We start from the raw sequence: 26,283 nt of genomic DNA on the forward strand, positions 1-26,283 counted from the left end.
ATTTTTTTCCAATACAAGCTCATGAGGTAGGATTTGTTCTTTTAGCTGCACATATGAGATCCCTCGCATGTGGACAGATTAAAAAACTTGACCCAGTATGTAAAGCAAGCAAACAGCCGAGCCAGAATTCAAGTCCATGTTTTTGATGATCATTCTATCTCTCCTTTTGCTCTTCATTGCCCCATCAAATACTCTTAGTATTTTATTACAATAACCCACCTTCGCTTTACCTAAGATGATATAAAGATTTCAGATTTTGAAGTCTTTCCAGTAAAAATAATGTGCTCATCTATAAAAAGGCTCTCAGGTAGTCTAGCAAAGTGATTTCTGAGGAAGAACTTTGCAAATCTCTCAATAAGAAAGATAGGCAAATAATTCTGGTCAGCAGGATTGTGAGCCCACAGGTAAGTTGTAGTGGAGAACAGTGGCTAAATGCGGGATTCCACTGAAGATAGGCCTTTGAAACTGAAGGTGTAATCACAAGCTTATTTTCCCCAGTGCTGCTTCTTGAATTTGATAATCCAGCATTTGTTGGCACAGTTGACTAATTGTTTACACAGTTTCTGTTTTACTTATGAAGCATGTGCACCTGTCATTGGACTAGCTAAAACTGTCCCTGCCCTGTGGTATTGGGCCACTCTGCTGATACAGTGTGTTCTAAATGTTACAAGGTCAAGAGCAGTTTATACTACAGGATAGGACAACACAGTTTTACTGACCATCTCATTTCCGTTATTTGCTATAGTTTCAGAAGTGAATTCGAATTTTAGGTCAAGTTAAGGGAGGCTGTAATAAAACACAGCCAGAACTTCTGCACTATTTAAAATTGTGTCCAGTAATAAGATGTGCTGGTAAAAGGTACACTGCTCTTCCTTCAGCTGATGTTGGTTGGTGAAAATGATGAGTGGTTGCTTTCAAAGTGAAAATGACTGAAGAGTTTAAGATACTCTCTGCTCGTGTCCGATCCCCGTCCTTGGGCCAGCTGAAATAGAGAGAAGCATCCTGTGGTTAGGGAAAAAATAGTGCAAGAAGGGATCCTCGTATTTCACTTGAGTGTCACTGATATATTTGGAAGCGCAGTCTCCCCTTTTACCCAGACGCCTGTTTGTTTACTTTGGCCTGGTGAGGGCCACACATTCCCTATAATCCCATGCCTATCAAAAGACACAGCCTATGCTCAGTTCCAGACACTCCTTATAAGTTTGCATGCAATTGCATTTTCTCGGGAATCATGTCCCAGTTTGCAGATAAATTCTTGGAGTTTAAATAGTGTGCTAGTCAGTTTTTGTCAGCTTGACACAAACTGGAGTTATTTGGGAAGAGGTAAATTTGAGTGAGATGATGCCTTCAACAGACTGGCCTATAAACAAGCCTGTGGGGGCATTTTCTTGATTAATAGTTGAAGAGCTCAACCCAGTTCAGGTGGTTCACTAAGCAGTGTCCGTTGTATTTCAAAACAGCAGGAAGGAGTCACACCATGCAACAGGGCCCACATGGGAGGTTTCTTGAGGGGAGGGGAGAGAAGGGGCAGAGACTGGGCCCTGGGGAAGAGAGCAAAGGATGAGAAAGAGAAAGAGTCGGGAGGTGGCCAAGGCCCGCCTTTTATAAGGAAATGTAGTGAATTTGCACGGGAGTTGCTCTTAGTGGCTGCAGCTGAGGTCTATCCTGTCAGGACCCTAAGGGCAGGCCAGTACAGATGCCTAAATGCTAACATTCCTCCCTTTTGTTTATTATAAAAAGGTGAGGAGTGATAAAGGGGTAGTAGGTGAGGCAGGGACGAGGGCGGGTGTTTTCGAAACTCCTTCCTGCTGACCTGGGGGATGTCTATCAGGGATGTCTACCCTGAGAAAACTCGGGTGCTGGCCATGTCCTGGGGTAGCTGGCTGTTTCACTTCACTGTCCAGGGTCTGTGGAACTGTCTGGCACCACTTGGACCTGGCAAGATGTTGTTCGAGGTGGAGCCAAGTTGATTCCCTGGAGCTCACAAAAAAATCATGATGAAGTCACCAGCCGATATGGAGGAGAGCCAAGTGGTTGCCGTTTAAAATATGTTTTTCAAAACAATAGTTGCATACACATATACACAGAGTTGAATCCAAGTTACATACACATATATAAGAACCCAGCTTATATTTACACATATAGGGTTAAATCCAAATCTCTCTCTCTCTCTCTCTCTCTCTCTCTCTCTCTCTCTCTCTCTCTCTCACACACACACACACACACACACACACACCACACACACACACTAAACAGGAGTTGAATAAAGTAAAAGAAAGGGAAAACCAGTGTGTGCTGAGCCAGATGAAGCTCCTCTATCTCAGACTCACCTCACACATTGCAGCAAATGGACAGGACACTTACACAGAGAGAAAGAGAGAGAGAGAGAGAGAGAGAGAGAGAGAGAGAGAGAGAGAGAGAGAGAGAGAGAGAGAGGAGGGAGGGAGAGGGAGGGAGGGAGGGAGGGAGGGAGGGAGGGAGGGAGGGAGGGAGGGAGGAGAGAGAGAGAGAGAGAGAGAGAGAGAGAGAGAGAGAGAGAGAGAGGAGACAGACAAGCAGGTCTTGGAGCAAAGAAAGGGAAAGAAAGTGGAGAATTCTTTCTCTGTTCCCCGACTGCCTAGTCCAAAGAATACTGAGGTAGGTCTCACATCGAAGGGAATGGTCAGAGGTGGGTAGCCCCACCGGAAAATCAATTGTTGGTACTGAATGGAAGGCAAAGCTGTCTGTGAATGAGAAAGCGGATTTGTTGCAGGTGGAAGCCAGCAGATCCGCGGGTGCAGATAAGTTACTAGCGTCAAGTGGGTACCTTGGGCGGGCCCTGCCAAGGTATGCCGCTCAGCAAACACGCCACACACAACAGTTAGTGCGAGAGGTTTATTGGGAGGGGGAGAGCCAAAGAGTGAAAGGGTGCATTGGAGTGGGGACTTGAGAGCGACAGGCAGGCAAGAGGAAGAGAAGCCAGAGAAAAGAAAGGACAAGAGAGGCAAGGAGAGGAGTAAGAGGCAAGAGACAGTCAAAGAGAACATGCTCTGTCTGGCGGGCACGTTTAAAGGGTGCGTGCGCATGCCATGGAAAGGGCTCTGGAGACAGGAGATGATGCTTTGGCAGAGGCTGGGCAGGGGACATGCAGCTTAACAGGAGGCCCAGGAGCAGGCTTCCCAGCTAGCAGGAGCGGAGTAAAGCAGGAAGAAAGAACAGAGAGAAGGGCTTGGGAAAAGCTTGAAAACAGGGTACACCCTTCCATCTATGGCTGGCTGGCAGAAGTTGCAAAGGTCCCGGTGAAATACTGGGATATGGGGTGCCAGTAAATGGCCATTTGGATTGATATCTAAGGTGTACTAGGGCAAAGGCGGATAAGTTTAGCCCTTAAGTCAGGTGGTAGGTATGGGGGTAGGCTCATTTTCCATGAGTGAGGTAGAGAAGATCCAAGGGCTGGAATCTCTAGTGTCCCAGAAATTCAGCCAGGACTGGTGAGGAGGCACAGGCTCATCAGTGGATCCTCATCCAAAATAGAAGGGGGCGGATGGGCCTGGTTCCAGGACTTCGAGAAAATCCAGAAGGCGAGGGCTGTGCTTGAGAAACGAAGCCTCACTCACGGGAAATGGCCAGAAGTGAAGAAGGGGGAGGGGGTAGCAATTGTTGGTGTTGGATGGAGAGTCCCAGCGATCTGTTAGGTGGGAAAGTAGGGCTTGTGGGACAGACCAGGTTCCAGGATCTTGGCACATCTCAGACTGCTGGGAGAGTCCATCTGAGTCTTGGCACTAAATGCTGTATTTCAAAAGTGGCGGGAAGGAGTCACGCCATACAACAGGGCCCACATGGGAGGTTTATTGAGGGGAGGGGAGAAAGGGGGCAAAGAAAAGGGCAGAGACCGGGCTCTGGGGATGAGAGCGTAGGAAGAGAAAGAAACCAGAGGTGGACAAGGCCTGCCTTTTATAGGAAAATGTAGTGAATGTGCACAGGGGTTGCTCTTAGTGGCTGCAGCAGAGGACATATCCTGTCAGGACCCTAAGGGCAGGCCAGTACAGATGCCTAAATGTTAACAGTGTCTCTTCACAGTCTCTGTTGTAGTTACTGCCTCTAGGTTCCTGTCTTGAGTGTCTGCTCTGGCTTCCCCCGGTGATGGATTATCGTCTGTAATCTAAATCCTTTCTTCCCCAAGTTGGTTTTTGTCAGTTCTTTATTACAAATAGGAAGCAAACTAGGACAGATAACTTCTTCATCCACAAAACACAATATTCTTTAGCATGGAGGAATCACTGCCTAAGGGTGTCTTTCCCAAAGTACCATGCACAGAAGGGGATTGTGTTCTGTTGCTTCGGGCTACACTCAGCACCCTTGCATGTGTCCCACCCAGCTCAAACTCAGAACATTTTCTGGGCCCCTCACTCTTTATGATACATTACTATTTACAGACACAGTGCCTGCTGTATGGAAAGCATGGCTCTAAGTACTTTGCACGTCTTAACTCTTTCACCTTCATAGCACCCAGAAGAAAGATATTGTCAAAGACCACATAGATGGTGCTAGCAAGAACAGGGTGACATGTTTGTATCCTGTACTTCACTAGGCTAGGTCTGCACATTTGCAGACAGCAATAGTTTGCAGCTAGGTTGTCAGCGTCGTCTCTTCCATAGCAACTCCCTTGCATACATGCCCAGAGCTTTGTCTACCATGTGATTCTGGGTCCTGTCAAGTTGGCTATCAATATTCACCATCACGGACAGCACTGGCAGCCTTTCAGCTCTGAGTCTTTTCAAGAGTGTCCCTGTCCTCTCTGAGTCCATGTCCTATGTCAGATTTGCCTAAGTCTGATTAAAAAGTACTGAGTTGGGACTCCTTTGATGACAGTCATTACTGTTAATTTATGTTTTCAGCTACCCTGTCTTTCTAGGCAGCAGGTTCCCCGACGGAGCTCTGTGGTTTTAAACATTCATCTTTCCCTAACAGTGAGAGCTGCTCAGTTGACCTTCAGTGCTTGCCTGAGATTGCCGTCGTCCTTGTCAGTGAATAGAAATCTGCTGTGTTTCATTCCTAGAGGAAATGGGAAGGATAACTTTCTGAACGGCCTTGGCCTGTGTTGATGATGCCCTTCAAGTGGGAAGATACTGCTGTTTCACCTTGGATTTTGATGCCCTCTTTCTCTTCTTAGGTTGAAGAATCCATTGAGACACACTTTGGCAGTCGCAGCAGAAGGGCTATCCTCTTCAGGCCCCTTTCCTACAGCAGAGCAGAGCTTCAGATGCACCAGCACCTCCTTGACCAGCATGGCTACAGTGTTGTCACTGTTGAAGAAAGACCTGGTGCTGGCCTAGATCTGGAGCCGTTGGATCAAGGTCAGAATAATAAGTAACTCTCAGAGTTACTCCACATATGAACACGTTCTAGACTATGCTGCTAATTTTCTTCCTATCAAACTATTTCACAAAACAAGGTTTTATCCATGATCAAATATCTCATATCGTATACACTCAGCTTCTTTGATTCTTTTTATTACCTTTTCTCAATTTGCTTTAGTTAGATCTCTTTATTCTTGAAATGATTCTGTTTGCATTTTGGTAGCATTTTGGAGTCACATAGTTCATATTTAAATGCTACATTAAAAATGTTTATGTTTATGTATGTGAATACATATTCTTTCTAGTACTGAACTGCTCCATATTTTAAGAAAATTGCCACTTCATTTGATGGCAAGTAGAATGTGCTGGAAATTGTTTTGCAAAGCCAGTTGAAATGGGATTCACAAATGGTTCTAAATAGGAAAGTGGTGAGGACATTTATTATACATGCCATTAGTCATCAAGTATTTTCATTTCTATCATTTGAAGAGAAAAATAAGAAACAAGTTGTTATAAAATTGCTTGAGAGAAAATTGAGTACATGAAGGAGGTTGAGAGAACAAAATGAGTAGCAGCTACTGCCTCCCCAAGAGCTGAACACAGGGCAGGTCCCACACTATACTCTGTATTCATGACCTTATTCAACATGCTCTGTCACTGCCTGACTAAAATGAAGAAACATGAATGGAGACTGAGTCTTTCTGGGAAGAAATGGACCATAACGATGTGAGGGAAGGATGGATGGGAGGCCCTGAGTCCCACGCTCATTTCCTGTGTTCTTCTTCTTTGCCCCTCTGCTGCCTTAGTCTCTTGTGGCTCATTATCCTGCACTGAACTCATGGGAGATACAGTGATGCACACTATGCATTCAGCATAAGCTAGTCACATTTTCATTTTTATGAAGACACAATATAGCCATCCCTCAGTGCCCACAGAGGATTGGCTCCAGGGCTCCCTGCAGACACCCAAACCCCTTTTATGAAATAGTGTAGTCTTTGCAAATAACCACCCCACACACATATTTTGAATCATTTCTAGATCATTTATAATACCTAATACAACATACATATAGCACACATCATTTTTATGCATAGAGCATTATTCAGGGAATAATGACAATAAAAAAAACTGTTGACTTTCAATGCACATGTGAGAACTAAAAAAAATTGTTAGTCGGGTGGTGGTGGCGTATGCCTTTAATCCCAGCATTCGGGAGGCAGAGCTAGGCAGATCTCTGTGAGTATGAGGCCAGCCTGGGCTACCAAGTGAGTTCCAGGAAAGGCACAAAGCTGCACAGAGAAACCCTGTCTCAAAAAAACCAAAAAAAAAAAAAAAATTGTTAAAGTAGAATTTATGGAAGTGGGACCCCAAATATGGAAAGTTTTGTGTGTGTGTGTGTGTGTGTGTGTGTGTGCGCGCGCGCGCGCGCGTGCATTTTCCTTCTTTTCCATAAGAAAGGGAAAAGAAACAATTTGAATTCACTGCTTTTTTTTCAAAGGTAGTTTTCTTTGGGAGAGAATAGTCAGATTCTGGTGCCCCATTCTCCTGTAACGAGGGTAACAAGCTTGCTTCTCATTCAGTGTGTTATCCCTTTACTGGCCTGTGGGGGTGAAAGAACATTGGAAAGATGTGTCTGAGAAGGGTGGATGATATTTGGCCCCAATCACCCTCACCCTTGGCTGATGAAGCTCTCAGGGAGTAGAACCCACGAAGATCATTTGATGAGAGGGAAGACAATGGTCAGGTGTTGAGAGTACCGTTTGGAAGGCAGGCCTCTGTGAATGCAGCATACTGGTCTCTGTCCTGTAGGAGTGGCTTAGAAATCCAAACCAGAGACCTCTGCCTACAAGTAAGAAAAACATGGAGGAGCACACAAGCCCTGGAATATTGATAAGAGCTGAGAACAAAGTTGTGGTGAACTCTTTTGAGTTTTGTTGGGTTTGTTCTATTACAAGGGAACAAGCTAAAGGCGCAGAGCATTTGGAAGTGCCGTCATCAAAACCCCGTTAGAATAGAATAGACTAGAATACTGTGTCACCAGCATTCCCGGCATCATGCCACGTGTTCCTGGTGACATGCTATTGTGGTCTGAAATCCCTATATCCCACTACATCTTGATGCTGCCCCGACTTAGTATGGATACAATGTGGATTATCTGTGCATTTCACTTTCAATTCAATTTTAAATTTCTCCAGCTGCAAAACAGATGGATTGCATCACCTCTTTCTCCTGATGCCTGTGGGTCAGTTTGACACAGAATAGGGAGGGTGGCTTTGCGGCTTCCAAGTACTATGAAAGTGCAAAGGCAGATGAAGCAATAGAATCTGGCACCCGGAGTTGCTGCTGAGCCTGATGACCAGCGATAACTGTGTAGTGACACTAGCATTTGTCGTGTAGATGATGATTCAATTTCCTTTCCCACATTCTGCCAGCTTTAAAAACATCTTTCCAGCTCAGTTTAGCATTCTCTTACTCTGTTACCTAGTGCCTCCAGCAAAAGGATCAATTTCACAATATCTGAAGTATGGAAATTGATTTTGGTCTGTAGATTTGACTTTTAATTTTTTTTCACTGTGGAGCACTGTGGAGATAATACCTGAAGTAAAATAGCCCTGTGATTCTAATCTAACGTGTATCACATGTGGAATTAAAAAGGAAATCACAGCTTATTTTATATGACCACCAATTTAACCTATAAGCTACATTTGAACTGTAAATACTACAGAAATACTTTTTTCAGAATGAAATTCTCATGATTCCTTTGCTGGTGCCCGGCTGACTGTCTTGCTGTTTTACCTCGGGTGCATCAGCAGAGAAGGAAGCTACGCAAATGCGTGTGAACTCGTGCCCCCCAGGCTGAGCAGCTTGGCAGTGGCAACAACTCAGAAGGACCTGGAGTTCTGTCCTGCATGCCTTTTATTCTGCCATTGCCCTTTAGTCTTGGTGCTAACCTACAATACGAAAGCATGATATTAAAACAAAAGTAGATGCCCCCCCTCCCCACCCCACCAATGCTGCAGAGGGCACAGGAGCAGGTTTGACGGGTTGATAAAATGCATTCATGTACAAAGGAAAGTAAGTACGAGACCTATTTTCCTTTAAAAAAAAAAAACATTATTTTTACCTGTTCTTTTCTCTTGTCCTGACTTCACCCCAATCACTCTGCTGACCTCTCTTTTTGCGCCTTTTTCTAGCTGAGAGTCATTTTTTCAAAGCCTTTATAGGATGATAAAAATAATAAAAGTTAGAAAAATATATAAAAAGGGTCATGGGCCAGACAGGCAGCATTCTACTTTTAAATATAATCATTCATGCTGGTAGAGTAACTACATTTTGTTGTTGTTGGTATTTGTTTGTCTGGGTTTTTTTGTTATTGTTCTGGGGTTGTTGTTGTTTTTTTTTTTTTGTGTGTGTGTGTGTGTGTGTGTGTGTGTGTGTGTGTGTGTGTGTGTGAATGTTGCCCTTACAGGCCAAAAGATGCGTCAGATTCCCTGGAACTAGAGTTATAGACAGTTGCGAGCTCCATGTGTATGCTGGGAATAGAACTCCCATCCTTCCGGGAGTTCTAACCATTCTGACTCATCTCCCCAGTCCTGGGTTTTGTATTTTATTTGTGTGTGTGTGTGTGTGTGTGTGTGTGTGTGTGTGTGTGTGTGTATTTGGTTTTTTAATTCTATTTCTTAATAAATACCCCTTGAAAGAAAAAGTTGGCAATTTCAGTTCCTAAATTATGATATGAACATTATGGATCCTCCTTCCCTGGGGGTTAATTCCATGCTAGGGGCATAAGAGAAGTTGATGCTCCACTGGGAACGAATATGGGTTCTTTCATAGTCATATGAATGTAAGTCATTTCGGCTCTGGGTCTCTGTTAAAGGCAGTTGTGATATTTACTTCCAAGTAGCACATGAAATGGATTTAATCACTTTCTCCAGCCCCATTTGAGAAGAGGCAAATGAAAGTTCTGCCAGCATTTCATCTCATTCATAGTTCTGGAATGGGGCGCAGCTCATATATGCTGAGAACATATCCATGTGATTCTTATGTGCAGCCATGTCAGGGACACTGATCTCAGGGGTAGATGACAGGATCAAGGAGCAACAGTTCTCAGGATTCATCTTAGAAAGGAAACCACACAAAAGCCTGCTTGCTGCTGTGCCATTGAGTTGCTTATCATTTAAGAGTGTGGGTGTTTATAGTCGGTCTTTCATCCTTAGACTGGTTTTGAGAACAGCACAAGGACAATGGTCCTTTTAGAGCTAAGCCTACAAAATGTCACAGACCGAGAGTGTATTTTCATGGCCTTCCAATCCCTGGCTTTTGAAAAATAGAGCATATGTCCTTGCATTCAGGGGAGCATATAATTCTCTAAGGGGGAGAGGAACAGGAACGTACTACCCATTTACTCTCTCTCCCGGCATGCCGGCACTATTTAGTAAATCAGCACTTTGATGCGTAGTGGCCTAAAAGAGAATAGATGTTTTTTAAAAGTTTTAAACCTTACTCCTTACGTGAAGTTTAAATAAAATGTGGCCCAAGGGACTCAGAGTAGTTTTTATAGTGGATCAGAATTATTCATGTGTGCTTGAAGAGCAGTGCGTATGTAACCCCTGTTCAACTCTGAAATACATCTTATACTTGCACATTCTGTGTGTTACAGACCAAAGCTGATCTCAAAGCCACAGAATTGAAATAACAATTATATTTTCTTATACAATTGCATGAGGGATTTTCTGTGTAATGTTTTCTGAAGAAATAAAAAAAAGGGAGAGGCCTTACTTGCTAAGGTTGGCCAAATCTGGTCCAGTGGCCGTTTGTGCAAACAAAGCTTTGTTGGAACACAATCACATTCTTTTGTTTTCACGTCATGTTTGGCTACAACAGAGTTGATCAGTTGCAATGTGCATTGTATGGTCCTACACCCTAAAATGTATATTGCTGTACCTCTATGGGAAAGTTTTTGACTGATGTAGCCGGAGGGATCAATGGATGTAGCTTGATCCAATAACGAGCTGACAATTGGAACCTAGGTTTGAGATGACTTGTTTTTTTAAACTGCAACAACCCTCACCCAGAAACAATTCTATGGATTGCAGTAAAGCATACTGTACACACAGGTACTATAATGGAGATATAAGATTAGGACCCATATTGGATATTCCTTCTTAGCTACAATACTGTGGGCTTAGTTTTGCTGTTAAACCTCCAAAGATCCAGAACAACAACTGAAAGGAACAAATGTTACAGCTACACTTTCCAGCTTCCTACACGACCCAGGCTGGTCTGAAACCGACCTCAGTTTCCTGGTATCATAGGCATGTGCCTCCACACTTGGCTTAGATTCTTCTTCTTCTTATACAACCTTAGAAGAACACTGATATTCTACTCATGGGCTAACCTGGTGCTGGGACACAAATTGCACAAATGTAACAATGGCAGTCCATAGAACTGTATGTCATATGCCGCCTTCTAAGTCCAGATTCAAAACCACTGCACTCTTTGGCCAGGGAATTTCCAAGGGTCTCTTCTCATCTTTGCCTGTTGACTTTTGGAGAGGCTAGACAAATTCAAACGTACTGAGATGCTGATACTTAAACTTTGGATGGATAAATGGACACTATGAACTCAAGCCGAGAGACCAGGGTGTTTGTAGAGGCCACATACTCAGATACGATGGTTAATTCTCTGAATGCTTACTATTCTGTAAAACAAGGTAGCAAATGCTATTGCCTAAAGATATTTTCCAGGGAAGAGAACATGAAAGTGAGCATATAGCTTTTGATTTTGTGAACCTAGAAAAGCAACAAGAATAAGTAGTCCAAACCTCCATTTCGTCCCCAGGGCCCATCTGTAAAGGACTCATTGTGTGCAGTTCTGATACTTTCTTTTCAGAAGACATATTTTATGAGCTAGGATTTTCATAACATATTCTTCACTGAAGCAAAAAACAGAGGCACCATCAAATCCCTCAATTTCATACCAGGTACTGTTTAGTAAATCAAAGTCTTAATTCACAGAATGGTACAGTGGCCTAAAAGAGAATAGATATTTTCTCCAAGTTATTGACCTGCTTCCAGGGTAGACTCCAAGTAATATGTTCAAAAGAGTCTGGCAGAATATATATATTTTTTTTGTCAAGCCAGAATTATTTATGGATCTTTGGAGAAGACATATTTTTCCAGTTGCAGCAGAAATCAGACTGCAGCAAGAATCAGAAAATAAAAAATATATATATAGTATTCTAATCACAAAGGCTGTTTCTGGGAGGCCCTCATGTAGCCGAACCAATATTTTTGCATTCCTATTTTTAATGAAAGGCTGTAATGCAAGGCTTGCTTGTAGTAACTCTAGACTAAAGACGAGCATCCTTAACCCAATCAGAATTGTCCTAAAGGAAAAGTCCATCTCTCACGGTTGAAAAGTTTGGGTGGAACAGAAGCAAGTCTGCGATGCAGACGAGTTGCTGCGTGGTGTAGGAAGACTAGTAAATGACCACCTTCCAGCTAATGATGCAATAACACACACACATACACACACACACACACACACACACACAGAGAGAGAGAGAGAGAGAGAGAGAGAGAGAGAGAGAGAGAGAGAGAGAGAGAGAGAATTTAAACCAGCACATTTCTTTTAGTCTTAGCTTCAGTCTGGCATTGTATGGACAGAAGAGAAAACTGAAAGAGAGGAGGGGATGGGAAATCACTAGTCTGGCTCCAATTTGGAGCTGGTCCCCTTTGGGTGTTCGTGCACATGCCTTGCAGGTGCCTCCACTGATAACTTAAAACTTGAGGGTCTAAGGAACTTCTCACTCCTTTTCCTCCCCCACCCCCCGCCTGCACCCTGCTGCTCTCCTGACTTTAATTTGCTGTGTAACTGTTTAGCAGGAAGACAAGTGAGTAAAGGTCACATTTAAAAAGGTGCAGTGTGTTTTGCCTGGTCGACGTTTCACCTAGAATATATCTCACATGCGTTTTTTATTATGTGAGTAATGGGCTCAGGGTAGTATCGGAAGTGCTTCTGAACTTTAATCAAACCAGGGCTTAAAAATAAAGGAAGAAAGAAATTGAATCAAAGAAACTTATAAAGCTATGCTGTTCTATTTTATTGTATTATGACACTCAGTAATTGTGTGCCCAGGTTTATTGTTATTTTCCTCAGTGCATATGGAAATACTGATGTATTTACAGCCAAACAGAATTTGTTCTTTAATTGGCAGAGTGGAGCACAAGAAATTGCTTATACAACCTTAACTGCATTGACTTGTTTATACTAACTCAAGTTCAATTTACTTTAATTTTGCAAAAACCTTACTTATTTGTCAAAGTTGAGCTTGGAGTGACCCCTGTTCTGATGTTTCCTTTACCCTCCACGGTACAAAGGAAACAAAAAGCCAGCCCCCCTCCCTCTCTCTCTCTCTCTCTCTCTCTCTCTCTCTCTCTCTCTCTCTCTCTCTCTCTCTCTCTCTCTCTCTCCCTTTCTCTTGTAAAAGCACGGTCAAAATAAAACTGCTTCCTTAAGTGAACTCATTCTTGAAAAGCAAATAGCAACCAGATGTTTACTGAAATCCTGGTGTTTCTCCCTCAAGCCTTGCTCCTTTGTAATTGTTTGATCTTCATAGAAACCAGATTGGGTATGTGAATTTTCCAAAGCTGGGAACTATTTTATAATACTTTGAAGATATATTCTCTCAACTATTTTGTTCAATGTACTTCCCCGCTACCTACAGGGTTTTTTTTTTTTTAAAGATACAACATTGAACTTTTTATAAATAATTTATTTCAAGGCATTATTCTTTTCATATAACTTTAGAATGGGAGATTTAGAAAAATAAATTAAATATTTTGTTTGATTTTGCCCTAGACTAAACGGCTTGAAATGGCAGATGTAATTTGCAAAAATAAATAGTATCCGTGTATATTTAGATTGAGGAAAGACTCCCAGAAAGAAAAACAAACCCTCATCTGGGACCTTTCAAGGGACAGTGTTTATGCACTAGCTGATGGGGACACTGGAACGCCAAATAATGTGTGCTCATTTCACTAAAGAGGATTCACTAATCGCCTCATTAGTGCTTCGATGCCTGAAATATTTGAACTATTTTTTTTTTTTTCAGTTTGGGGAGTTTGGCAACATCATATCATATTCCCGGAGCTCCTTGTTAATATGTGTAGCACTTTTACTTTTTAATTTCAGTATCATAAAACTGTTGAAACGGCGTATATCATTCTCCTTTTAGACTCTCTTCCTCAAATTAATTAAGATCGCTCCTTGATGTCCTTTCAAAGGTTTCATTTTTTTCTTGCTGAAGAGGTCTTCAGAGAGTCTCTGTTGCTGTCCAACCTACAGCAGAGGAAACAGAGCTGTGGGCAAGTGATGTCTGCTCTTTGGTAATCCTGCCGAAGCTTGGCACCTGAGCTGAGTTTTTACCACACCGACCACCTGAAAGCATGTTTTCAAATTTCACCAAAAAACAGGATTTTGATGCAAAATTCTGACACTGCCTTTATGAGTTATTTTGGTATAAGGACAGATTTGAGTGTATAATATCAGTGTATCTTAAAATTTATATAATTATTTTAAAAATATAAAACTAAGCATTGATGCAAATTCACTGAGATAAGTTCTCAGTTCTCTTAATCTGATCCTAGAAATGTCAAATCTGGTGAATTATGATGGATTGAAGACCATCTTTGCCCTGGGGAGGGGCTAGCTGGCAGACATTTTATTAATTTTATTGGCCTTTTTTTCTTTGAATCATCCATGCCACCTTAGCTTGTTTCTTCCAATTTCTTTTTTGTTTTAGTGTTGCTTATATGTATATGTTTTTATAGCTGGCCACTTGGTCTTAGATAACCAATTAGAGTCTCACACCTGCAGAACATGAATTCTCCCCCTATCAGCACTCATCATCTAGGTTTGGTACCTCATGAGATTTTTTCCTATCCATGTTGACAAATCAGTTGGTGTTGTTTTTGTTTGGGTCTCATTGAGGCAGTCATATTATTGAGATTTCACGGGTATGGCTTCTCTGTCATATCTAGAAGATACCGTCTCACAGTGGACTTCCTGTTCCTCTGGATCTTTCAGTCTTCTGGCTCACTCTTCCATGATGTTCACCGAACCGTACTTAGACATAAGGGTTCTGTTGTAGATGTATCAGTTAGGGTTGGACACCTTATGGTCAGTTGTTCTCTGCATTTAAACAGTAGTCAGGAAACTCTAAGAGACTCCCAAAACAATGTAGGTTATTTCTGTTTCTCTTGGTTATCTTCCAAAAGTTGAAAGTAACTCCCACTGTTGAGGAGACCTCATACGTCAAACACAGGACCCAGAGGAATCAAACTGAAATTGACCTGAAATGCTCCTCCCTTAGGATTAGCTTTTACAGTACTAGAAGGACCTCTGCAAGCTGCCCAGGGAGGAAATCAATCAATAATATGTCATACTTAGGAACCCAACTGTTGTACCTATGAACCACAACAATGACCAGCACAGCAAGATATCCCTCCCAGTGCAGTAGTGGCACTTCTGTCTTGGCAGTAAACAACAGCTGTCTAAGTGGACTTAAACCCACTAAACAGGAGATAGATAACATCTGGTACTATAAAGTTAGTCTACTACCTATGCCTAATGAGGTCATGGACCTTAGAGGAGAGCCTACCACTGCCACCTTCCTAAACCAGTACAATTCCTAACTACCTTCTAAATATTTATCCTTATACCCATAAAGAGCTGTAGCTCTCACCCTTCATCAAAGGACCGTCTTTTTGGAGATAACAGGCCACTACAGAAAGTCATACTGTTTCTTTTATCTTTTAAACACCCGCTTCTTTGTGTTCTTCCTCCAAATATAGGTATTCTTCAAGACATTTATCTGGACCATCTTTTTGCTCCTTGTCTTGATGTCTCATCAAAATTTTTTTCTACTTTGTAAGCTCAATGATTTGCTTATTGAATGTAATTCTTATATAATGTTAAATCCTGGCCAGGTGGGCGTGGCTCAGGCCTTTAATCCCAGCACTTAGGAGTCAGGCCGATCTCTATGAGTTAGAGGCCAGCCTGGTCTACAGAGTAAGTTCCAGGACAGCCAGGACTGTTTCACAGAGAAATCCTGTCTCAAGAAACAAAAAACAAACAAACAAATGTTAAATCCTAATCTGCCTTCTACAGGCAGAATTTTGAGAGGCAAACAGTCCTAGGTGCCTGTCAGACATTATTTATTTGGTACCCTACCTGGGCATGTGTGACACAAAATGGGCTATCTTGCCACCAATATCTGCTGCTCTTGTCTGACATTTTTATGCACTTAGTTCTATATTCCATCTACCTCTCGGGGTCTACAAATCAATGTCAGCCTCTCTCTATCCTTCCTCTACAGCATTTGTCTGTCACTGATCCCTGTATGGTGTGCCTTTGCCAGGGTTCCACCACCCTGCACTTGCTTTGCTGCTCTGTGTGTTCCTCTTCATTTGTAAAGTAAAGTAAAACCAGTATTTTCTAACTTGGCATATAGGGATTTCTAAAGCCAGGATGTCTAATGCTTCCAAATCCTTGCCATAGCCAGCCTACCCACACCTTTGAATAACTTAGGGAAATTAAAATAGTTTAAACCAATACCCAGCCCACACTGAAGGAAATTAAATAAGAATTTGCTGGGAAGGGATTGGAGGTAGATACCATCAGTTTATAAAATAGTTTCCCTAATGACATTCGCATGTATTTAGAATGGTGAACTATAGCAATTTACTGGATCACATTTCAAAGCTTTCTACATGGCATTGCTGTTCAGGATTTTGTTTCCTAGGACAACCTTTTGTATAAATCTAGTTCTTATTGTTCTTGGTTGATTTTGGTTTGTTTCCAATAGAAGGGTCACATACTAAAACAAGAAGCTAGTGAGAGACTGGTTCCTACATCCTTTCTGAAGGCTGTCTCCCACTTGACCTAAGGACTTCCTACAAGTCCCACTTTATAAATATTTCAAACCACTTCCCTCCACTACAGTAAGGACCAGTATTTCAATACGCAAACTTTTGTGGGACATACAAACCATATACAGACCATAGCATTTCCTGTATGTAATTTCTTAAACTCTAAGAGAATACATGAATTTCCCCATAAGTGTTCTTCAAAGTGGAAATAGTAAACCAATTATCTGAGACTTCTTCATACTTCATCCATACATCTCTGATGCCTAGAGAATGTTTTGTGCTATTTTTAAAATAATCTCACATGTTTATTTTATCTTTCTTTCTGTAACATAAACAACTTAAACTGGGAAAGTTTTATTACCCACTTACATGCTTTTCTGTACAGCATCACGTCTTACATGTACTCCAATGGGTATATAATTGAAAGAAATAAACCTACATGTACATTGATAAAGTAACCATTTTCTTTAGTTTAAGGTGAAGTCATTGGCACTGATGGGACTTAGCCAGATGACAACAAGTCCTGCTGTGCTCAGGGACCCATCTACAAACAGCTAACTGAAGACCGGAACTTACCCCTCACCTAGTGAAGGCTCCCTGGAACCTTGTTGCAACCGAGTATTTCTGTTTCCCAAGAAACAAAGTCTCCAACAAGTTAATAGTAATGTTTTCACAACCTCAACAGCTTCCAGTTCTTTCTTGGAAAAAACAAACCATGAAAGGCATATATGAATCTTATCATTTATGTAACAAAATATTCCCATTAGAACAGAGAACTCTTGGAATTTAAAAAACCTTGTTAGCATTCCACTTTCTTATCAGAATGACCAAGCAGTGACTAAGGACACAAAGGACAGAGCGGTCTCTGGTGGGGCGGGCTTGCATTTCCACTGGCTAGTGCCACATATGGATCACCAGAGATCCTTTTGCTCTGAACGTTTGCTAAGAACGTATGTTGGCCGAGGTCCACCGCAGTACCTGCTTACTTGGCAGTGTCATGATCTCAGACTTGGCACACAGCGGAACCGTCTGGAAGACTAGCTAACTGGCAGACTGTGAGCTCAACTCTTAGGGGATCTGACTTAGTGGGGATGGCAGGGAGGTTAAGAATTTGAGAAATAGATAAGTAAGTAAATATTTGAGAATTATAGTTATATTTCAGTTTAAAGTAGATTCAATAATCTACCCTTTTTTCCTATCATTCCTATATTGCCTTTTTTTCTTATCAGAAAGAGATCCTTGAATCTAACCTCTCTTGTTTAGTTTCCCCCCTTACCATGACAAGTAACAATTTGCAACCAACCCCCCTAAATGATGACAAACATCCATAACCCACCAAATGACCAAAAACCAACCACCCCACCTCTTGGGAATGTGAGTGTGTGTCCTCTAGACTGCTTCCTGTGTCTGGGGGTGATGACATCTTTAAGGGACCCTGAGAAAACTGGGATAGTGGTCAAGTCCTGGGAAGCTAGCTGTATTTTTTTCTTAGTTTCTGTTTGATGGGAAAGTGCAGAGCTCATTTAAAGTTTTGGCTGGATAGTCTGTGAGGCTGGACCATCTCAGCTAGCAGCTTTGAAGTTGTTTTGGATGCAGAATTTTGAAGAAACTGCAACAGAGGCATTTTGAGAAACTGGATCACCTAGGCTACTTGTCTTTATTGGTGTCTGTTTTTTTTGGTTTTGGGGTTTTTTTAAACACATAAACCTTTAAAGGTAACATATATATCTGTATTAACAAGTATAGCATGTGCAGTATGTACAAGTCAGCTGTAGATGATTTTTTGTTTTATGTTTGAGCAGGTAAAAGGCATTTGTTAACTTTATAAGTCTGTTTGGACTGTATAATCAAATCTCTATCCATGCCATGTGAAAGCATGGCATGTAATATTAAGTCATGAGGATTCTGTAACCAATAAGATTTATCATGTCTTATCCAGTCCCAGAGTTGTTTCTATGTAGAGGGATCAGCATACACATCATCTCTTCTATAGTCTTTTCTGTCTTCCTCCCTCATATCCATAGTCAAGATCTTCAGGAGGTCTCCCCTGGTCAAATCTGATCTCTATTTACTTTGAAGGAATCCGTTGCTTTTCATTTCCTTTGGAAACAAAGGCAAAACCTCTCCCTCAACACAACACCTTCCCCTTTTCAAACTTTTATTTAGAAGCCAAGGCATCCCTAAAGTGTATAGGCTGGTTTAATTCGGCAGTCCCTTCTACAATCCAATATCTCTCAGTAGCTGTCGTTCTCTGTTCATTAAACATTCAAAAAATTTTAAATTAACAAAGCACAATAAAAGGTCCAAACTCCATGTTATAATATTTTTCATCCTTAAGTGACTTATTTATTCTGTATTCCTTTATTCTTTTTGAAAAGACTTTATTTTGTTATTTTAAAACTATTTCTCTTTCTTTTATGACTATCTATATCCATTTTTCATTAATATCTATTTAAAGCTTTTCTTGGCCCATTAAACCTGTGAGGGGCTTCACACATAGTCCTGGCTGGCTCAAGCCTGCAGGTAGTAGCCTGAACCGTGTCTCTATAGATGTGGACCACCTGAGAGACTGCAGGACTAGGAAGCCACGTCTGGCTCTGTGTTTTCATGTTTGGACCTTCTTCCTTTTCTAAAGTTTTCTCAGGACCTATGTGGAAATACATGCCCCACGTTGGGCACCATATCTAACCAGTCTTTCTCTGGCCCATCAGCCAGCAACCAAATAATGACACCAAGACTTTTAATTAATCATGAAAGCTTTGCCTATAGCTTAGGCTTGTCCCCTAGCTCTTGTAACTTAAATGAAACTGTTTTTTTTATTAATCTATGTTTTACCATGTGGCTTTTCACATTCTTTTTATTTTGTATTTTTGACTTGTTCTGCATCTTCTGGCAGCTCCTCTGTACCTAAACTCTTCTCTTTCTTTCTTTCCCTGGAAATCCTGTGTATACCTCCCCCTGCCTAGCTATTGGACATTCAGCTTTTCATTATACCAGTTACAGCAGTGGACCTTCACACATTGTACAAATATCCCACAGCAGGAAATGTTGCAGGAGATTTGTTTGTACTGTCACTCTGAGACAGCCAATGGAGTTAAACCTTGATTCAGAGGGTAGAGTCCACCTTTAGCTGGCTAGAAAAACCATAGAGATTTTGGTAGACCCAGATGAGGCTAGAGAGACACAGGAAGGAATAAGGAGGGGCTTGGAAATATTCAATTTGGGAAAATGGAGAGGAGGGTCAGCTGATCATTTCTCCATAGCTCTGTGGATCTATCAGGTTTATACCGTAATATCTGACTCCTGAGCATTATTTATTAATGAAACAATAAAAGTAGCTGCTATAGGCACCCTACCTCCAAAGTACTATAGCTCATACAGGAAGATGAGGTGGCTTCCAAGGTCTCTCTCTCACTCTCTCACTGTTTCTTCCTCTTCTCTCTCTCTCTCTCTCTCTCTCTCTCTCTCTCTCTCTCTCTCTCTCTCTCTCTCTCTCTCTCTCTCTCTGTCTCTCTCATGCTCTCTCTCTCTTTCAACCTCAGCTTTTACTCAAGAGAGACAGCTCATCTGTTATGGGAGCTCCTAGCACCCATATCAGGCAGCTCACAAACATGTGATGCCCCCTTCTGGCCACTGAGGGCTCTACACTCTCAGAACCCCACAGACACACAGACAAACAGACACAGACACACACGTGCGTACGCACATACACACATACACACACACACACACACACACACACACACACAAACACACAAACACACCTTCATGTAATTTAAAAATAAAAACAAAATCTTAAATCATGTCATACTATCCCCTGGAGGTATACAGACAGTACCCATATCCTTATTTTTAGTTTATTATATGTTTATACTATGCCTTTAAAACTTTCCTGTTGTTACTATAAAATACAGCTTTCATATAATATTCGTATGTATTGTATTTTGGATATCAGAATGGTAATAGGAATTATCGGATTGGTGGATTCCTATTTTACTTCTACTTACATATAGTAGTGGTTCCCTAGAAGTTTAGAGTCTTACCTGTTCCCACATTTTTAAAATCTGATGAAATTAAAAATAGCACATATTTTTATTTTTATGAAGATTATTTATACAATTAAAGAATATTATATACTCAGTGCCATTTTTAAAACTAAATTTTTATTTGTAAGACTTTTATGATTAATACTTTAATATTTGGATGTTCATAGAAAAACAAACCTAAATGCCAAAGTAAAAAAAGAAGAGACCCTGGAATTCACAAAATGCCAGGAAAGACCATTCAAAATGTGACATGCCACTCTATATTCATGGCACAGGCAAAATCCAAAACTGACACTATCACCTAAGGCTTACGGGGATTCTGAGAAAAGCAGTTTTCATACATTACCTATGGAAATGTGGAATATAATTTTTTTTGAGGAAGCAATCTGGCCTATCTATAAAATTTAAAACTTATACTTTTGAAGCAAACGAATTCGTTCTAGGGAAACAAATATAGTAGAAGTTCAAGCATCAAACAGTTATAAAATTTATGCATAACTATTAAAATTAAGTGTTGATAAAATAAGAAAATGATTTTAAATAGGGACAAATCAGAGAAATAGATTGCTACAGAAATATTTAGTAATATGTGCTTAAGGGGAAACAGTGTGTTAGGATCTAAGTATCCCTGTAGAGGTAGAAAGTTAATGCTATGATGCCATGTGAAACTATGACTTAGCAAAATTCTGTTAAAGTATTTTCGATATAATATGCTCCTTAATGCGTAGGAACAATCCACTTTAACAGCACTTGGCATAGTTTTACGTTGAGTGAATATTCTTTATCTCAAAGATGACAGAATTATTAGCCTCAGGAGACACTTCTGATATACTCTTGGCTTCTGGGAGCATTGCCAGTTTCAGAAAAAATGTGAAGTGTGTGAAACTTGTCTTAGGCAATAGCCTTGTCCACCCCTTCTTCACCTCCCTCCTTGTTTAACAAATCCATTTTTGGGCGCCAAGAGTCTTGAGATCTTGCCCAGGTTGTACCTACCGCTTGGGATCTACTGCTCCTGACTCATGGATGTACATTTCTCCGTCATGTTTTAGCACCCACAATGTCACCTGTGAAAGTAAATTCACTTGCCATGCCAATAAGAGTTTTTGCTGCCCCTAGTCTAAAGAATGTAGATGCATTTTAGCTGAGGTCCCCTATTGTCCTTAAATTGAAACCCCCAGTGAATGGCTTGGGTTTCCTCCTACTATGGGATGAAGGTCTTTTGAAGGTATGGGAGGGGCAGGAGCAGAGTCCAGGAAAGTATGTACTCTATATTTCAGGTTGCTCTTGTGTTTCTCTGTTCAGAAGCCTTGGTGGTAGGCTGACAAGACACAGAACCTGTCTTATCTTGTTTACTGAATATTCACCACTTAGATCTAAAATTTCCATCTGTCTGTATCTACTTGCTAACTAGTATATGCTCCAAAAGAGCTTAGCAAGTCTGAAGACAGGAGTCTATATACATCAAATAGGAACTATTTAATCCTAGTATTTCCCTAAATGTTGCATTTTATTGCTCAGACTTATGCTTTCCCCTAATCTTTTTTTAAAATGACCTTGAGCAAGCTTAATAGGCAGTTTACTACTTGATTTGAGAACAGAAGATAGAACTTTTCCTCTTAAACCTCACAGGAGTGTTATGATTGGTTAAATGAAACCTCCAAAGATGGTTGGGAATAAACGTGTCTGGATGGGAGATGCTAGTCGCCCCATAATTCTTATAGCATTTAGTAATGAGCCGTTGAGACACACTCGGTTCTTTTTGCCCTGGTTTTTGAATTATATTTTCTCAAGCCTTACTCCTCACCTGTGCTGAATCAATATAGAATTATTCCTGGAAGCAATTAGGAATCATTGACTCCTTCCTCCCTCTCAGAGTACTCACAGTCCCCGGGAATTATTGTACCATGCTGAAACAGATATGACTAGGTTCTATTTATTGCCTCTTAAAGAAGTCATGCAAAATAACTTTAAATAGAGCAGGAAGGAATCATATTTGGTTAAAGGAAATGTCACAATGCTAATTATACACTAAAACCCATTTTGCTGTTCTGTGGAATTTAGTATGAGGAGTGTTTGCCACAGAAAGCATGTCAAGTACTGAAGTAATAAAACCCAATTTAAAATATCAGCCATATAGCTAGGAAAAGGACATTACCATGGTCAGGCATGTGTACATCTTATAACTTATACTAAACACTCAAGCTTTATTCAACACACAGTTATCTATTAAAAGAACCTTGTAGGCCCCTATAATTGCTGTGGGTAGCCAGCAGGGGGAAAAAAGTATGAAAGGCAAGTAAGACCTTTCAAAGAATGACTGGGTAGAGGCATACATCAGTGTTTCTCAAATTTGCATATGAATACAAACCACCTGGATATCTTGCAATTGACAGATTCTCATCAGACTTTAGTCCTAAGGTTTTACATGCCCACCAAGCTTTCAGGTGGTGGTAATGTGGGTATGTCATGGCTATCCATATTTCACTAGAACATCATTTGCAGTGGTCTACAGGGTAGAAACAAAATATTTCAAATGATCAGAAAACAAAATGATGATTTCTGGATGTGGAGATCAAGAAGGGTATCATAAGTTAAATACTGTGTGAAGCATGATGTCTTGAGCTAGGCACCTTGGCACATGCCAATACTCAGGAAGCTGTGCAGAGCACCACAAATTCAAAGCACCTCTATACCATATAATTGATTTAAGGCCGGCCTGAGGTACATAATGAGTTCAAGATCAGCCTGGGGCATGTAGTGAGACTGTCCTTAAAACATTTTAGAGGAAAGAAATGACTTCTTAAGCAAATAATGAAGGCAAGAACATTCAGCAGCATGAATTGCGTGTGAGAGGATTGTGGATTGTGAGTCTATAAATGCTTCAGGGGCTGATCTGTGGGTGTGGTTGACAAAAGCCGGGGTGGAAATGTAGGGGCTGAGTCTCCAGGAAGAACCTTAGAGTCAGGGCTGGGGCAGATGTGCAGGGCCTGGGCTGTTCTGCCAAACAATCCGCTGTGTTTTGTTCTGGTGGTGATAAGATCTGTGTGTTGGGGGGATGTCTCTGGCAGCAGCAAGGACGTGCTGTGAGAGAAGAAAAGATGGTTAGTGTGGGAAGACTGTGCAGAGATGGTGAGAGCTAAGATTCAGACTCTGGGGAAGGATTTGTAAGGCCCAGAAAATAGTTAAGAAATTTAATCTAGAATTGATGGAATTGAGGGTAACGGCCAGTGGGAATAAAAGGAAGGAAAGCTGAAGATGGCCTTACACTTCTGAGGGTGAGGGAGGGGGTGCTACACCTTGAATGATAAAGATGATGGAAGAGGAAGGGGTATGTGCTTTTTCTTTCTTTCTTTTTTTTTTTTTTTATAGGAGACGATGAACACAGAGTTGTACTTACCCAGCACAGTGCATATTACAGAATGTAAATGAAAATATCCTCTGAAACATGAGGAAACTCAAATGAGAATTAGCAGAGAAATAGCTAAGGCAATGGAGAAAAATGAAGTGAACACAAAAATTCAAGTGAGGGTGAAATGGTACTGCATGTAAAGACCGAACAAGGACATATTAAGAAAAGGCCCTTTATTCCCAAAGACCCATTGTCAATCCTCCAGTTTCTTAAAGACTACAGGGACTTCTTGTGTGTGGAAAATGCATCAGAGCACTGATTGATGGCTTTTGTAGCATCCCATTCGCAGTGTCCGGGCCTGTCGAGACATAACGATTAATATTACTGGAGAAACTGGGGTTTTCTCTTTATGTTCTTGCTACTGTTAATAAAGTAACTTAAAAAATGGACTCAAGGCCGGGCGGTGGTTGCGCACGCCTTTAATCCCAGCACTTGGGAGGCAGAGCCAGGCGGATCTCTGTGAGTTCGAGGCCAGCCTGGACTACCAAGTGAGTTCCAGGAAAGGCGCAAAGCTACACAGAGAAACCCTGTCTCGAGAAACAAAAAACAAAAAACAAAAAACAAAAAAAAAAAAAAAAAAAATGGACTCAAAAGGAAGCTTGAGAACAATTTTATTAGAGATTTAGAGAAAAACTGAAGGTGGACAAGCTGGAAATCCCAGATGCCCAGAGGAGGAAGACTAAGGGGGAAAAGGAGAGAGAAGCCCCCGCTGTTCGTAAGTAGTCAGAGGGTGGAAAGGGTTGGGATGGGGAGTAGTTTCAGAGAGAGAGTGAGATAGCCCAGAGCAGAGGAGAAGATATGCCTAGGCTTTACTCACTCCAAATGAAATGTTAGGACTCAGAAAAGCAGACGTGCTGCCTGGTGGAGGCTCCGAAGGACTACCTGAGTGTGATGGTTAGCGTTACGGCAACTCGGCACAAGCTGGGGTCATCTGGGAAGAGGGGAGCTCAACTGAAAAACGCCTTCATCACATTGGACATTTTCATTGATTAATCATTGATGTGGCAAGGCCTGGTTAGCTGATGGCAACGCCACCCCTGTGCCTGTCCCAGGTTGGGCTAAAAAGCAAGTTGAGCAAGTCATTAGGAGCAGGCCTGAAGGCAGCATTCCTCTGGAATTTCTGCTTCAGTCCCTGCCTCCAGATCCCTGCCGTCATTCTCTCAATGATGGGCTGTAAGTTGTAAACTGAAATCAACTCTTTCCGTCCCAAGTTGGCTTTGGTGATGGTGTGTATCATAGCAACAGAGAGCAAATAGCCAGGAGTCCTACAAGCATTTCCAAGGAGGAAGATAGTACAGAGAAGGATGCTTATATTATCTCATTAAGGGGATAATTATCTTCTTATCTTCTTAGCAAGCCATTAGTCTCTCTAGGAGTGGTCTCCACCCAGTGATTGACAGGGCAAGCCAGATTAACTCTTAAGGGAGGAGAGAATAGTAACTAACATTTTTATCATTGGAGTACATCAGAATATAATATCTCCACCCAGGACTAGAAGCAAATTCCATTCTTTTTGTTTTGTTTTGTTTGTGAGTCTCACTGTGTAGCCTTGGCTGGCCCAAAATGCACTATGTATAACAGGGTTATCCCCAATTTATAGAGATCCACCTACCTCTGCCTCCTGAATGCTGGAATTAAAGGTGTACACCATCATTCTTGATGTAACTCTACCCTTTAAACCAGAAAGAACTAGCTTTCCCATAATGGAAAATTTGCATATGAGATTTTTCCACAGAGCTCTGATACATACCCTCAATAGCCACTAAGACTATTGCAACATTCCCTCAAGAGTTGAGACTCTAAAATCATGTTGGAGATGGGAAGATATTGGAAAATAGATATAAGCCATTTCTGCCATCAAAATCTATAGATCCAGTTCCAAAGATGTTCAGTAGAAGACTGCAGTGTAAGTCCCAGCCTCATACACAGTGGTGCTCACTTAGGGGGAAAGAGATAGCGACCCTGAACTCCCTTCTGACATCCCTGGTCTCTAGCCTGGTCGCTTCCAATGACATTCTCAGCTTCTGGCTAAGGACAAGAATGGACCTGCTGCTTTCATGGTCTCTGCCCTACCTACCCATCCCATGTCTCTCTCTCACCCTCTTCAATAGCACATGTGGGATTCCGCCTAACTAAAACAATTTCTGCCAAACTTAGCAGCTATCATCTTATTTTCTCTGGAGATTTTGTTACTCGGACTTTTAAACAGCATGAACTTTAGTTTTCAAAATTTCTTAGTTTTAGTGGAATGTGCCCTTTCTGTTACAAGACCCCACGCAGAATACCACATTACATTTGATTTCCACTGCCCCTCCCATATTACATTTAGTCGTCATATATCTCCAAGCTTCTCTTGGTTGTGAGTCTTTCTCAGAATTTCCTCCCCCCACCCCATTACCTTGACTGTTTTGAGAACAGGTATGCTCTTTTCAGTTCCCTTTAATAGAATTTGCTGATCTTTTGCTCAGTATTAGATGGGCTATTTAGTTTGAGAAAGAATGGCCACAGAGAAAATCCATCATCCCATCCTCTCGAGTATGACCAATCAACATGGA

General features: G+C 41.4%; 1 protein-coding gene across 1 annotated transcript in view; it reads left to right on the forward strand.

The window, feature by feature from the left end:
- Cped1 (cadherin like and PC-esterase domain containing 1) overlaps window positions 1–26,283 on the forward strand; it is a 273,880-nt gene that overhangs the window by 23,170 nt on the left and 224,427 nt on the right. Inside the window, exon 2 of the mRNA XM_059257422.1 lies at window positions 5,153–5,336. Within this exon, the coding sequence (XP_059113405.1) occupies window positions 5,153–5,336 (184 nt within the window). The remainder of the gene's footprint in view (window positions 1–5,152; window positions 5,337–26,283) is intronic.

This window comes from Peromyscus eremicus, chromosome 3 (genome assembly GCF_949786415.1).
Source record: "Peromyscus eremicus chromosome 3, PerEre_H2_v1, whole genome shotgun sequence".
NCBI lineage: Eukaryota > Metazoa > Chordata > Mammalia > Rodentia > Cricetidae > Peromyscus > Peromyscus eremicus.